The sequence below is a fragment of the Alternaria arborescens genome, assembly GCF_004154835.1.
Source record: "Alternaria arborescens strain FERA 675 chromosome Unknown contig_5, whole genome shotgun sequence".
Lineage (NCBI taxonomy): Eukaryota > Fungi > Ascomycota > Dothideomycetes > Pleosporales > Pleosporaceae > Alternaria > Alternaria arborescens.
Genome location: NW_021167860.1, coordinates 1,185,012 through 1,200,291, shown reverse-complemented (window position 1 = coordinate 1,200,291; position 15,280 = coordinate 1,185,012). Strand labels below are relative to the sequence as shown.

The 15,280-nt window shown below is 51.1% G+C and overlaps 5 protein-coding genes across 5 annotated transcripts; 2 read left to right on the top strand and 3 right to left on the bottom strand.

Annotated features, from left to right (window-relative positions):
* Nucleotides 1–159: 159 nt before the first annotated feature.
* AA0111_g3102 (hypothetical protein) lies at nt 160–1,137 on the bottom strand (the record flags this gene model as incomplete). Its single annotated transcript, XM_028648949.1, has 3 exons — nt 160–393; nt 442–763; nt 965–1,137. The coding sequence occupies 3 exons, from the start codon at nt 1,135–1,137 to the stop codon at nt 160–162; spliced, it is 729 nt and encodes a 242-aa protein (XP_028509725.1).
* Nucleotides 1,138–1,920: 783 nt separating this feature from the next.
* Nucleotides 1,921–5,992, top strand: AA0111_g3101 (Cullin-associated NEDD8-dissociated protein 1, C-terminal part; the record flags this gene model as incomplete). Its single annotated transcript, XM_028648948.1, has 2 exons — nt 1,921–5,151; nt 5,201–5,992. 2 exons carry the CDS (start codon nt 1,921–1,923, stop codon nt 5,990–5,992), a joined length of 4,023 nt encoding a protein of 1,340 aa, XP_028509516.1.
* Nucleotides 5,993–6,605: 613 nt separating this feature from the next.
* AA0111_g3100 (hypothetical protein) lies at nt 6,606–7,854 on the bottom strand (the record flags this gene model as incomplete). Its single annotated transcript, XM_028648947.1, has 2 exons — nt 6,606–7,216; nt 7,272–7,854. The coding sequence occupies 2 exons, from the start codon at nt 7,852–7,854 to the stop codon at nt 6,606–6,608; spliced, it is 1,194 nt and encodes a 397-aa protein (XP_028509515.1).
* Nucleotides 7,855–10,022: 2,168 nt separating this feature from the next.
* AA0111_g3099 (hypothetical protein) lies at nt 10,023–10,871 on the top strand (the record flags this gene model as incomplete). Its single annotated transcript, XM_028648944.1, has 1 exon — nt 10,023–10,871. The coding sequence occupies one exon, from the start codon at nt 10,023–10,025 to the stop codon at nt 10,869–10,871; it is 849 nt and encodes a 282-aa protein (XP_028509727.1).
* Nucleotides 10,872–12,335: 1,464 nt separating this feature from the next.
* On the bottom strand, nt 12,336–14,643 carry AA0111_g3098 (hypothetical protein; the record flags this gene model as incomplete). Its single annotated transcript, XM_028648943.1, has 2 exons — nt 12,336–14,245; nt 14,304–14,643. 2 exons carry the CDS (start codon nt 14,641–14,643, stop codon nt 12,336–12,338), a joined length of 2,250 nt encoding a protein of 749 aa, XP_028509726.1.
* Nucleotides 14,644–15,280: the final 637 nt, after the last annotated feature.

Here is a 15,280-nt window from a genome sequence, read left to right as displayed (position 1 = left end):
CTTTGAAAGAACTCCGACGCTGCTAGTGAAGTCCCACGACACAATCAAGTATGAGATGGTCAATTGATCTGATTCGAGGCTATACAAGGGCAGCGGGTATGCGGCACCGTGGAGGTATTATGGCGATCGAGGTGAATCGGATGGAGACGACGGTATAACCTATGCGTCCTTGTCCTGTTGAGCCTTTCCACGCTCCTCCTTGTTCTCCGCACCAGGACGCTCGGTAGAGACAGTTCCTTGTAGCTTAGCAGTCTCAGCAACACCCTCGCCCTTCTTGCTCTTCTCGGGTTGCTTGGAAATCTGCGAGGTGTGTTCGGTGTTGTCGTTGGACAGTCCCTTTTGCTTGCCTGACATCTCGTTCTGGCTCTTGGTCTCCTCCTTACGGGGATCGGGCTGTACCAGTTAGCGTGCCATCAACATTCAACCTGCAGCTATACTGACCTTGTCAGATTGGTCAGGAGATTGCGTGTCCTTCTCCTCGCTGTTCTCCTTGGTGGGCTTGGATGGGTTCTGCTGGTCGCTCTTTGGCTCCTTAGATTCGTCCTTGGACTCTTCCTTGGATTCCTCCTTGGATTCCTCCTTGGTCTCCTCTTCAGGCTCCTCCTGCTTGTTCTCCTCGCCTACGGTAGATCCGGTACCAGTCTTTTGAGCACCGCCCTCGCCATGTGGGTCGCCGAGAGGGTGGTGTTCGGCGCCGTGGTTTGTATCTTGGTTTACGACAGTGTAGAGACCAACAGCGGTGCCAACTACGGCGGCGGCCATCCTGAAGATCCGATTAGCATCAAGTGTGTATCGAAGACTTAATATAAGAAGTAGGCAATCTGGTTGCTTTACAAAAACGGAATAGTACTCCCACACACACACTCCATGCTCTATTCAGAAGTTGTACACTATTCCAACCAAGATATACGCCGCATGTCCACGCTCGCGCACGCCTGAATCATCGGAAAGTGATTTGACATACCATGGGACATCACTGCTCTTAGCATCGCCCTCGGGACCGTGACCGCTGGCATATGTTCGGCGTTGGACAGCTCGTTGCCATGGCTGGAGCTCGGCAGTGCGGATATACCTCGCTGGGCGGGCAGCGCGAGCTAATGAGGAGGCGCGTAGTGCGGAAGACCTGATGAAAGACATGGTGAAGCTGTAGATGGATCAATTGAAGCTCGCGATGGGCAATTGGTGGCAGAATCGGAGTTGAGATGCGCGTAAGAGGAAGATCACGTCAGGTCGTGAGAATTATCGGTACGTCACCGGAACAGTGCACAATGTGGCCCCTGCTCCCGAGGTCTAGCTCGCGTCCTTGCATCACGTGTGGTCCTCGACATGTTTGATCCGACACTTTTACGGTCTGTAGACGGAATGCATGAAGCTTTGACGTGTGTACGCTCGTTGGCCTTTGTTATGCTGGTTGGAGCGAGCTGTGTCTCCAGTCAGTCCGAAGCAGCAATTGTCCGAGTAAGCAGTGTTAAGACACGCCGTAGCTGTCTAAGTATTGCATACAAAGCACGTATTTATACGCTTCACTACAGGCTTTGTCCAGCAAGCATAGAAGAGTAAAACAGTGCCATACTTTTACCATGTTGGGAAGCTCAAGGTCCCCTGCGAAGTCACAGAGGCCGTGCGTAGGCTGGAGCTCTCGAAAGCAACGCGCAGGCAACAATTGTCCAAAACCTTCCATCGCGCTCTTTCTCTTCTAAACCGGCCCACGGGTACCTCGCCTCGCACAATAAACCAAAGCTCTCTCACCAGCTTTTCTTTTTGTCTCTCACTCGCCGACCTCTCCACTGCGATTTTGGAGCTGCCCTGCAACCTCAACCCCACCATAGCTGCCCCGCCACACTGCACGCGCCCTAGATTGTGGGCTCACCTTTGTGATACCAGACCTGCGAAGGGCTGCAAGCCTTCTAAACACCAGCCATGGCGCCCTCTTCGGTCCCGCCCAACCCGACCGCCCATAACGTAGCCCAGCTGCTTCCCCGATTCGCCGACGATGACCCCGACTTCCGCTTCATGGCCTTGAGCGACCTACACGACATCCTCCAAGTAGCGCATCCTGGCCTGCTCCTCCACGATGATGTTGTCTCGGCAAAGACGGTCGAGGGACTGCTCACAACACTGGTCGACACCAATGGCGAGGTTCAGAACCAAGCCCTCAAGTGTCTGGGGCCCTTTGTCAACAGGATCAATGACAAGACGCTGCCTGTCATGATCGACAAGCTCTCTACTCTCCCCACAGGCAACACAGTCGACCAGTCCATACCCGCCATGGCCCTGCGAGAAGTCGTCATATCACTCCCCCGTCCCACCACCGGCGCTGCGCGCAGCAAGTCGGTACTAGATGCATACAGCGCCATCAGCAGGGTCCTGATTCCGCGTCTGATCGGATACAATGTCATACCACCAGCCCAGCAGGGCTTGACTCAGCCGCCCAAGGGCATGTTGCAGGACGATCTGGAAAAGGGCTCAGACAGCAACGCCCTCGATGTTCTCATCGAAGTCGGTCGGTGCTTTGGTTCCATGTTGCAGGATGTGGAAATCCAAGCACTGCAGCAGATTACTTTTGCAATCCTCGAGAACGACCGAGCAAGTTCCATGATGAAGAAGAAGTCCGTCACAGCCGTCTCGGTATTGGCTGGCTACTTTTCAGACCAGCTACTGAGTAATTTCCTTTCAAAGCTCATCGAACTTTTACGTGATCCCCATATCACACGCAGCAAGCGGAAACTGTACATCACCATTCTAGGATCCATGGCCCGTTCCATTCCACGTAAGTTCGGTCCCTACCTGAAGACACTGGCGCCTTTTGTCCTCAGCGCATTGAGCACACAAGAGCAAGATGAAGAGATGGACGTCTCGGACGACGAAGGCGAACGCGACCCCGAAATCGACGAGGTGCTGGAAGCCGCCCTTATCGCTCTAGATGGCTTCCTTGCCTCTTGCTCGCAGGACATGCGCATGTACACCGACGAAGCCATCGAAGCAGCAACGCGCTATCTCAAATACGATCCGAATCTCGCGCAAGACGATGATGAAGATGACGACGATATGCCGAGTGACGAAGAAGATGCGCTGGAGGGCGAAGACTTTGAAGAAGAGACAGGCTACGATGATGATGAGGACGCGAGCTGGAAGGTCCGTAGGTGTGCAGCCAAGGTGCTGTACACCCTGATTTCTACGCGAAGCAATGGCGATCTTCTCGAAGACGGAACCCTTTATGAGCGGGTTGCCCCAGCACTTATAACGAGATTCAGGGAGCGGGAGGACAACGTCCGTCTGGAAGTCATGGCCACGCTATCCAACCTCATCAAGAAGTCGGGTGACGGCCCCTCGCCTGTCAAATTCTCGGATGAAATTCCTCAAAGCGGGATGATGCTACCACCGCCAAGCAAGAAGCGTCGCCGTGGTGGTAGTGATGCCAGCATGTTTGACCTGCAGGCTAGCTCATCTTTGTCCATGGGATATGCTTCACCAGCACCAGCTAGTACACCTCCAGTCGGTCCCCGGGCCAGCTTAGCCAAGCTCAGCCCGGACATCGTCAAGGGCATTGCGCAGCTTCTGAAGCAGTCGTCATGCCCGCCCACTACTAAACAGGCATGCATCTCTCTAATCAAGGACATCGTTATCACCCAGCGTGGTGGTCTGGATGGTTATCTGAACCAACTCATCAGCCCTGTAGTAGAAGCTGCCAAGGTTGCTGGGGGCACCACAAGCAGTGCTTCCGCCACCGCCAATAGTTTGCGCACTCAAGCATTGCAGCTGATAGGAGCCATTGCCGACACTCATCCCTCCAAGTCCATTCAGCCGTATGTGGCGTCCATCATCGACGCGCTTCTTCTTGGGGTCAAGGACAAATACAGCAAATTGTCTATAGAGGCTCTCGCAGCAACAGAACAAGTTATCAAGGCGCTCACACCTCCTCGAGCAGCCACATCCGGAACGGAGAACCAGCAGCATCTGGAGCAACTATTCGATGCGCTGTTCAACCGGATATCAGCGAATGACGCCGACGTTGAAGTTCGACGGAGTGCTATCCACGTTCTGGGACTGTTACTTGGTAGGAGCTCTGGCGAGCAGGGCCTCCTTTCATCACAGAAGCGAACATCTGGACTTGAACTTTTAGCGGACCGCCTGAAGAACGAGCTCACACGGCTCGCTTCCGTACGTGCTGTTGATTCGGTTGCTGCCCATACCAAGGCGCAAAACGAGTTGTCAGCCGAGTGGGTACAGAATGTCGCACTGGAACTGGCTGCGCAACTGCGGAAGGCCAGTCGTGTATTGCGTGGTGCCAGTCTGAGCGCCCTCCGTACTCTCGCACTGAATTCGCTGTCGCGGAGCCAGCTCGATAGCCAGACCAAAGCGCAGGTGGTGGAGATGCTGCTACCGCTGCTCAACGCTAGTGACCTTCATCTCCTAGGCCCGGCTCTTATCATCCTGGCTACGTTCGTCAAGGATGATGCGCAAACCACAATGACATCCAACCTCAACGGGGCTCTTTGCCAAGTTGCTCAAGGCTCAATAAGCGGTACGCCGTTAGATGCACTTCTCAAGCTAGTGCGTATTATCGGCGAGCAACGCGCTGGACAAGCCTTAATGCAAGCGCTGCTACAACAGGTTGGTGTATCTGGGCATCCAGAGGTTGTCGGCAAGGTCATCGGTAACCTGCTCGTATATGGCGGCGACAGTGTTGGCGTGAAGCTCGAGCAATTCATCACCGAGCTTGAGACTGCTCAGGACGACAAGCGAAAGTGTCTTGCTCTTGTTGTGCTTGGAGAGTCTGCGTTGCGCCTAGGCGCTCAATCTACCGTCGATCCGAAACTATTCATCAAGTACTTTTCTACTAAGTCCGAGAACGTGCCACTTGCGGCTGCTGTCGCGCTTGGCCGAGCAGGTGCTGGAAGCGTCAGCAAGTATCTTCCCGTTATCCTGTCAACTATGGGACAACCCTCTTCTCCGCAGTATCTCTTCCTACACTCCATCAAGGAAATCCTTCAGCACGACGATACAGAGTCGGAGATCATTCCGTATGCATCAACACTTTGGCAGAATCTTGTCGTTGCTTCTCAACTCGAGGATAATAAAGCTATCGGTGCAGAATGTATTGGCAGACTTACCATCATCGATCCCAAGACTCATCTTCCTCAACTTCAGGTAAGGTCTACTTCCTATATGTGTCTTCAACAGCTAACCAGTAATCTAGGCGTTCTTGAACGACCGCAAAGGAAGCTTACGTGCTATGGTCATTTCTGCTCTACGATACACCTTCACCGACACCGACGAAGCTTATGACGAATACCTCAAACCGATTGTCGTACCTATGCTGGTACAGATGCTTAACGAGCCGGATCTTGAGAACCGTCGTCTAGCTCTTATGACATTCAACTCTGCCATGCACAACAAACCCGACATCATTCTACCTGCGCTAGACCAGCTGCTTCCACTGGCTATGAAGGAGACCGTCATCAAACCCGAGCTTATCCGTGAGGTTCAAATGGGTCCTTTCAAGCTCAAGGTCGACGACGGCCTAGAGATCCGCAAGAGCGCTTACGAGACTCTCTACGCTCTTCTTGAGAAGGCTTTTGCACGGTTATCGCCCATCGAGGTCTCAGACTTCTTCGACCGCATTGTCGCTGGTATCACTGACGAGCACGACATCCGAATCCTATGCAACCTTATGCTCACGAAGCTCATGGTAATCGCACCAGACCAGGTACGCTCGCGCCTGGATTCGCTTGCAGAGAATTTCCGCATTGTACTTGCCGTCAAGCCCAAAGAGAACGCCGTTAAGCAGGAGATTGAGAAGATTCACGAGGGTGCTAAGGGTGTGCTCAAAGTTTCCATTCAAATCAACAAGCAGATGGGTGCCGAGGCTGGCGTAGGCCAGGACGACTCACAATTACGTGTCTGGGCACAGTACTGGGATCAGGTTCAGAAAGAGCATGAGAAGGGTCTCAAGGCTGTTGCAGAGGAGCTCAAGGAGCGTGATCGTTAGTGGTGAACGCCGCAAACGATCAAGACGCCTGTATCCTTCATCTACCTTGACCAACACCACAGTGAAATTTCCCTTCCTCATGTCCTTAATAACAGGATGGATTTGCACAGAAATGTCCGATTATGCTCCTGTTCTCGATTTTCAGACAGGGAAGACACTCCTGCGGGCCTGATAAAACATGAAGGAATGTTCGAATGCATGACTCGAGAAGAGGGGAATGCATGGATTAGAAGGAAGTATTCCATAAGCGCACAGACGCAATGAATCCAAAAACATGGCATCATCGTAGCAATCCAGAGTAAGCTACATCAAGCAGTGTGACGTGATGTTATACAAACAAGCCCGCTATTCATCAGTGGTACTATATGGACACTATGCATTACAGCTACACACCGTCAGATATTCTGTATCAAGTTGGCGTGAGACATAGCGTAAACGTCAGGGTGTCGCATAGCTAGGGTACAGCTCTAAGAAATAAGTAATCCCTCTGGACACTGACCTGGTTACTGGAACAACCATAATCGAATATCTTCTTACACTCAGCCCCCACAAACCACATCCCTATTATAGCTCGATATATCCCACTACACATCGACAGTAGTGCTCACCTCTCTCAATAGTTTCTTTCACTCGTAACATCATGTCTTCCAAACATTCCCATGGCTAGTAGCGAAAAATGCGCTTCAACAACTGGTCTCGCGATGAACGGATAGTCTGTATAGTTTCCATCCCCCGTCGTCATGGAATGATCGGTAAGCGCCTTGTCTGTAACTGTTTCATTGATCCACTTTGCAAGCGATTTCACAAACAAAGCTCTCGTCTGGGGTAGGCTCGTAGCTGCGGCCCACATCTCCCAGTCACTCTTTGTCCACAGATGTCTATTATCGAGAGGCACACCGTATTCTTGGGCGACAGTAGGGTAGAAGGCTGATTCCATGAGGAAGAGGGACTTGAGGATTGAGCGGGGGTTGAACAAGAGAGCCAGATAAATGCTATAGAGAATGCTGTAGGAATTGGGGAGCTGATAGGCTAGGAGGGTATGGGTATTGGTGGTATCGATAGATGAGGCGGCCGAGAGCTCGTAGTAGTCGTATGCTAAGGTTACATATCTGGTCGCTAGTGTGATGTCTCCGAGAGCTGAGGCAATACCACCCATGCAGTTTATGGCCACGATACCTCTTATCGCGAGGTTAGTATTATTGGCGATGGGATCGTTAAAATCATCTTTGGTCTCGTCAATATGGGTCTATACGCGTTGTTACTTTAGAACATGACTTACCTGTAGTAGTCTGTTGTTCAGGATATAGGCTCTTTTCAATCACGTAAACCGTCCGTCGTTTGATTATATCAAAGTGCGTTGCCAGATATCCAGTGTTATTAGTAGCCATGAAGTACGAATAAGCCAGGATGATCATGTTGGCGCCCTCTTCAACAGGCATGGCTTCTTCGCCCCACTCGCCCGGTATGCTTGAGCTGAAATAGCCTATAGCATCTGGATAAAAGCGACCAATATCATGCATGGCATATTGCTCATGGTAGAGTCCAGAATCCTGGAACTCGAAGATGGGCTTAAGCAGCAAGCGAAGAAGCTCAGGATCTGCGTAAAGCCAAAAGGGCAATGCAGGATAGATCACGTCAACTGTGTTCACCTTCCCGTCTAAGGAGATTTCTTTCTGGAAGATGGTTGCTCCCGTAGCGTTGTCTGCAGATTCTGTGAGAACGTTCGCAGCCAAGATCTGGCGAGTGGAAAGTGTAAGAATGGCATAGTAGGACTCCTCTTCCGACATAGAAGATACTTCTGTACTGTCATCTTTCGCTCTATCCCTAGCGTAGTAGGTATCGACGTCATGGCGAAGTTGCATGGTTCAAACTTTGGCCTCTTTCGCAGAAGCGGTGTAGTCTTGGTAGTGTTTACTGATCATGTTGTTGATGGTGAAATAACAATTATTCGTCATCCACCATGGCTGAAGCTCGACATCCCCGATGGCGGTACGGTAGTGCACATCAGGCTCTTGGGTCGTACTGACGGTGTATAACACCGATCCTGACTGGCTGGCCGTGAAGGCATGGGAATAAGCGAACACAGGCATCCTGTCGCGGCTGATCCTGATCAAAGGAACGATCCAGTGCGCCGTCGCGAACGAACTGCTTCCGTGTAGTGGCTGCTAATCCATTGGCGAAACTGAATTCTGTGGCATGGCGAGGAGAAGAAATGTAGTGTAGCTTGCCCCAGTATGGTTCACTTCTAAGACCACGTTCAGACCATGAAACCTGATCCAGGATCTCTGCTTCCCTTCGAGCTAGTCAGATACGTACCAAACATGTTCTTCTTTCAATGAACTCACCAATGGTATAATGTTTCGGGAGTTCCTGTGCCCTTGGTTGGGCATTCGTGACCATCGAAAGACTCGCTGGGACGGTCGATACTCCATCGCATTGTTGAATTGCCATCCGCTAGCCAACTGGTATCCACATCTGAATAAATTTGTACATCATGTGAAGTTCCATCGGTGGTGATGTACGCAATTTCCAGATAGCTGAGCGGAACACTACTCTTACAAAGATCTTGCGGCAGGATAGGAGAAAAGAATCGCGCCTCGACTCTCACGGGTCCAGCGTCAAAAGTGAAAATACTGTAGCTATAGTTACGTGTGCGAAGTCAATTTATATCTCATGTGCAGTTCATACAGGAATGTTACGTACTGTGAGTCGTAAGATACGGTCAGCGGTATTGCTTTATGGAGATTGGTGACGTCAGGCGAGTCCCCCATGTATTCGTAAGACGTTCCATCCACACGTATAATACCAGTCCATCCTATATGTCTTCCGTTCCAAAAAGTAATGTTTCGATTGTTAAGTGTGCTGCCACCATAAGTCGTGCTCCAGGCGCTGGTGTAAGGCGACCGAACTGCCAGAAGTACTGAAGGTGGTCGTAGAGGCGAGTATATTGGACTGTATATAGTGAGCAATGCTTGAGTTGTAGTGACGATAACACGAACTGTGGCTGTGGCGCAATTGCATGGCCTATTCCAAGCAGCAAGAGGATGTACAAGAACATGTTCTAGGAACTTGCTTAGGAGAGGACCATACTGCTACCTCGGGCGATCTATTATACTGAACCGATTCCGGTACAGAATTCTGTACTCTTGTTCAACAGTGTGCAATACCTACCAGGAGATGCTGAGCCAAGTAGTCGGAATGTTACCGTGACACGGCTTCTTGCAGCAATTCGTATTGCAGACCATGACTATGGATAACTGTGACAGGCTAAAAGCCTATCTAGGCAGGTCGTAGTGAATGTAATAGTATATCACTACGATGTCCAGAAAAGAGCAGTCGAGAGCTGTTCACATAACTCTATCGAGAGGGCATCGAATACACCATGTCTCGCATCATATCTCTAGATAATACTCCTTTGATTGCGTGAGTAGGGCGATTAAATATTGCTGGCGTAACCTCTTGTCGTCGGGCAGGCGGACACTTGTATTCGCGTGGATCATCGCGTTGTGAGAGGGGCAATATTGATTGGTAACGAACCACGAAACTTCGAGGAAAAGGGGTCATTGACACGATGCATTGCGAATCGTTCGAGGCGACTGTACTGTTGGGGGAAGGGGGACGAGAACTGCTGACTCTAGCGCGAGGGGTCCGGATCCGAAGCTTGGAGCGCGTCATCCGCTCCTGCCTCCTCCGAGCCCCGTCATCTCCGGCTCTGAAGAAGTCCGCCGCTGCGTCCAGGTCGTCCGTCATAGTATGATTCTGACTGCAGCCCGTAATCTTCTAGGTCTGTTTAGGCAAAATATGATCCATTTCCCGAAGTAAGCACCACGTGCGACTGCCTACGGATCCGCCAATCAAGCTTGCCTGACAGTACAGAGGCGTGAGACATGAAAGGGATGACTAAGTTCTTTGCGGCCTGACAGACGCACGACTTGACACTTGCAGCATAATCACCAGGTGGTATTGGATTAAGAAAAATCGGTATTTAAGAGGCTGATGATACCCAAGCATAAACCCGCAGAACTTTGATATGGCTTCTAACACTGAACACCAGCCAAAACAGGTCGCTATCTTACTTGAAGGCCAAAACAAAGTCGATGTGTATGAAGCCACAGGTGGCGCCGTTACTTCTCAATTCGCAGCTCACAACTTGTCTCTCCTCCCACCCATACCCCCAACCTCGGTTATCCACGACAACGCATGTGGTGCCGGAACAGTCTCTCGCATAATTCTTTCCTCAAATGCGCTATCAGATCTAAAGATATACGCCACGGATATCGATCAAGTCTTCCTCGACAAGCTTCGATCAGATGCAGATAGAAACTCCTGGCCGATCTATGTGTCCAACCAGAAGTCTGAGAGTCTATCGTTTCCCGACAACCACTTTACGCACTCTATCAACAACATCGGTATTTTCTTTACTACTGGTGCTGGTCTCGACGGTGCCAAAGAGATCTACCGTACACTTCAACCTGGCGGGACCGCTGTAGTAAATTGCTGGGAGGATGTCACTTGGTTACCACCCTTTGTGCTCGTACATCAAGCACTCCGTCCAGGAAACCCCTACCCAGCACCTCCCATCATCTGGAAAGACGGGCAGCAAATCCAGAGAGTGATGTTGGAAGCAGGCTTCTTGAAGGAGAATATGAGAGTCGAAAGGAGCGAGGCGTGGGCGAAGACTACCGACTTGAAGGACTGGGCAGAAAAGTCTTGGGCGTATTTGGGTAACATAGGGGGCTGGAAGGAGACGGATGGTGAGAGATGGGACGAAGCTGTCGATCTACTTGCGAAGCATATCTTGGAGCAGGAGGGCACCAAGAAGGTTGGAGAGGAAGTATGGATGAGGGCTAGTCAATGGGTGGTTATCGCTCAGAAGTAAGCTTCGCTAGAGTAGTAGCATAGTATGTTCATCTGCGTCGTGATACCATGCTATGGGATATTGTCGTCTGTGGTGTTAGGGAAAGGTTGGGAACTACAGTATCCAAGCATGTACTGCAGAGCCATCATCAAATTTCATCAAATTCGATAACCTGCGTTCTCTAGCATGATAGCCATCGGCATACGCCACACCCTTAACTGTACATTTCCACAATTGGCTCCTAGACACAACTTATAACAAAATTGCTAGCGCTGGAAATCAAGTCCAATTGTTGAAGTTGATTGTTGGGCGAGTTGGGCGGGCCAGAAGGCGGTGGTGACGGCGTTGTAGGATCAGGTTTCTTTCATGGATATTAGTTCATGTTTGATTTGTATGTTCAAATGCTGAGAACCTACCGGGCCGTGGATTGCAGGCTGTGCTTTACCAGTTGAGCTGGCTGAGTTTGGGCGTGGCGGCGATGGAGGAGTGGGAGGAGGAAGGGGATCTGGGTTTCTTGGTAGATGTAAGAGGGACTGGTCAATGAGACACATGTTCTTTGTGTAATTGGTGGTTGTTGATTTAGTTGGACAGACAACGCTGTTGCTTAGGCTTTGATAGATGCTGTAGCTGTATCGTATTAGAAGATGTTATGGCTTTTATGCAAGAGGTCCTAGAGCGCATCGAGGACATTGTATATATACTTCTCTACTTGATTGAATGTATTGTGTTGGTACATCATTGAAGTATGACAGCGTTTCGACTATCCGAGTGGTAATCCTATGGCAACGCAAAACGATGTCGCGATGGAGATTCTTGAATGGAGATCTCCAAGTCGCAGACGTAAGCAATCGACCAAACAGTCGACTCTCGCTCTTGGGTGTAGGCGTACATGTCAGCATAGCGACAAGTGACGTTGGTTGTCAACGGTTGCGCCCTCTTCCAGGGCTGTCTATGTTCTTTTGGGAACCTTTCAGCTGTTTAGTTAGTGCATTCCATGAAACTGTGTGCCATGCAATGTGGTGATGATATGTTACCACGAAACAAGGAAGCACAATCAAGCCTCATGTTCGATATTCATAAGCTCACCGCGATGAACAGTAAACATTAAGTATGCTACATAGATATGTACACGTGCAGTCGGACCTCGTGATAAACAAAGTAAGATCAGTCTCCCAGAGACTAAAGCCTGTCTAACGGAAAGTGGTATATCAAGCACCACCCAAAGCGACCACAAGAAGTGGTGCTTGTCTATCATTCAACACCGATACAAAAGATAATTATAAGGTGTAGCGAATGTATAGAGTAAGGGGTATAACGCAGAAGAGATGGTAAAGAAACAGCGGACTGGCCGGGTATCAGAAAGAATGAAGAGGGTGAATATTCATGCAAAAGGCCCAAAAAACCAGATCGCTAAAGGACGTGACAAAAGAAAAGCAGAATATAAGCAAAGAAGAAGCAATAAAGGCAACGTTAGAAGTAAGCAGTTCAAGCCATCATCATGAGTCTTGTACCACGCTTCTGGAGATTTCGCGGTCTGTAATTGCCCGGGCCTAGGTTACTCCTCGGAGGAGCTGCGGCACTTTGCGCATGTCGATCACAGTATCGCCGACCAGCGACCTCGAAGTAACCGTCGCGGAGGACGATGCGGCAGGTCGTGCATGTGAAACATCTTGGATGAAACTTTTGGCGCAAGTCCGTTTCGAGATATTGGCCTTCGATGCCGCGGTTGCAGGCATTGCACAGAGATCCGTTGAGCTTGTGGTAGTGTTGTTCACAGTATGGCGAGTTCTCGAAGACATAAAACTCCGCTGTCGGAAAGGGATCGGCGCATGTTCTGCAGACAAAGCAATGCTTGTGGTAGCGTCCAGTAAGGCGACCAGAAGAATCCTTCACGGACTTTCCAACGATCGGTTCGGAGCACCCGCGACAGTTGCCTTTGCTAGAAGCTTTGGGTCGGCGCACCTCTTGCTGCTGAGGTTCGGGATCGGCCATACGCCTCGGTGGGCTTACATTGACTTCTGCTAGGTCCTGCGGAGATACCGGGTCGAATGTGTCGCGTGGCGTCGGCGCACCCATCTGTATGGCAGGATCCATAGGCGACTCTGGATACCTTGCATATCCTCCGGGCGGAAATGTGTCCTGGCGATATCCCGGTGAGAGCGCACGTGGATATGGCTCTGCACCATCGGGCCTCATGTAGCTTCGAGGTGCTCGAACAGGCCGTGCTTCAGCATAGGACTCTGGGCTTGCGCTTCTTTCAACACCCTCTTCAACAATGTTGTCGGGACGACTAATCTTGGAAGTTTGGCGTGAGTGCGCAGCTTCAGACTCCGGTGGGCTTGACCTCGAGCTTGCTACGCTTCGGTAGCCAGAGCTGGCGTACGAATCATCCGAGAAGCCAGAGTCTGAAGGCGTGTGAAGCGCGTTCAAGGACGCATCACCAAGCCCAGGAGCTGCCAGTGGCGGTGGACGTAAAGTGTGAGACGGCGCGAGGCCTCGTGGCATATCACTCTCTGAACCGCTTCGGCTTGAACCTCGAGAAGGAAACATATTGTTCGAGAGAGACATCAACTCTGGAGGTTGCAGATCAGTCATATCAGATGGTGGTAGATCTTTCTCTGACGGTCTCCTAGGCCTTGGTGGAGGTTCTCTCCTTTCTCTACTATTCTGTCGTGACGGATTTGCTCTTGCCAAGTTCTCCTGAGATGCCTGAGAAGGCTTCGTAGATTCCCTCTGCAACCGGTCCAGGAAAGCGTCAATGCCTTCGGCCTGTTCGGATGTGGTTGGTAGCGGCGGCAAAGCATTGTTACCGCCCATACCCGGCTTCGGGCGGGATGGGAGGCCTATGCTGCGGTTGGAGTATGCCGAACTTCGTGACGCATTCGAAGTAACAGATCCGCGCTGTTTCGGCATGCTCTTGTTACTCCCAATACTATCCTGTGTACCCGTCCTCCTATGGCCAAGTGCTTGCCCGTGCTCCGCAAATGGTCTTGTTGCGCTCGCTGTGCTTGGCCTTCGATCTGCCGTACCGTCAAATGGCCCTGGCGCAATGCTGTTCATACGCTTGGTCACATTTTCTCCGCCATCGAACCGTGGGCTTAGTGGTGCAAAAAGAGGGCTCGGCTGAGCATAGTTTTGTTGGTAGGGCTCTAGTCGTTCTCGTGGTTGAGGTTTGGCGTTTTTGGAAGCACTGTTCTTGGACGGAAATCGCGGGAAAGCAGAGTCCAAGTTGGAAGTGTAATCGGGCGACGGGGGTGCCATGGATCGCGGAACAGGGCTTGTCACACTGCGGTTCATCTTGTACGGAGACTTTGGCGGTACTAGACCTGGAGAGCGACTTCTGTGATCACTTTGGTTAGTCATCGCTGATGGTTCTAGCGGTCGAAATGGCCTGTCTAGACAAATCAGCACGAGGTCTACCAGCAACAGTGGTTTCCTGCTCTGCTTGCTTACTGGCTGCGTTTGAATCAATCCGTGGAGGAGGAGGCATGCGACCCGATTGCGGTACACGGTCCGACCTGTTGCTAAAAGTTGGTCCACCAAAAGTTGCTGCGCGATTGAGTTTCGGCGAAACTATAGAGGGTGGAGATTCTGGAGAGACAGTTGAGGTGGGGGACATGGGCTCGGGAACCGTCGTTGCTAAACTGATAAGCTTATGTGTATAGTCGTGTACCGTATTGTACTCACCCGATGGGGGTGCTGCTGCGCAAACATGGTCGGCTAAATGAAGAATATCAATGTCCACAGCGCAAGATGAACACTTGATGGTCGGAAGAGTGCTCATTCGCTCCATGTTGAGCGTGTTTGCAGAGCTGGTTTGAGGAAGAAGTCCAAGGCCGTTCGTGCCTGGACATGCAATGTAAGGCCGTTCACGTCCAGCGGTATTAATTCGTAAGGCGATATGAAGGTTGGTGACATGAAGTGGGAGCAAGTCATGCGGCAGTCTTCGAGGACGGATGATAGATGGGCGCGCCGAGAAACAAAGCTGAACAGGGTTGTTCGATCCTCAGAAACGGTGTGGGTGGGCCTTGCTGAATCAGGGGAAGCATGCGGGCATGGTTCCGAATTGGCTAGCATTCAGGGACGGCAGCGGGATAAAAGCTAGCGTCACTGCATCCTGCGGTTTAAGAGGCTGTTTAGCCCCACAATCGACACGCGCAATGTTGGGTATTTGATGCTAATGAATTATGATCAAGAGAGCGGTTATGACCGTGTCTGGGCGTTGGCCACACACAGCTCGCATTGCACAATAAGGCTGATCGGCAATTAGACACGAAGGCCCAATAGCGAGAGGCAAAGCGCACAAATCGCTTTCTTTGTGTGTACCCTTCACGTAACTCGCGCGTCCCTGAAAATTGGCGCGAGACGTCGTGCGAGTTGGTCTCCATGATTCGACAGGCGTGCGCACGGAGCGACGACTTGTACCTGGG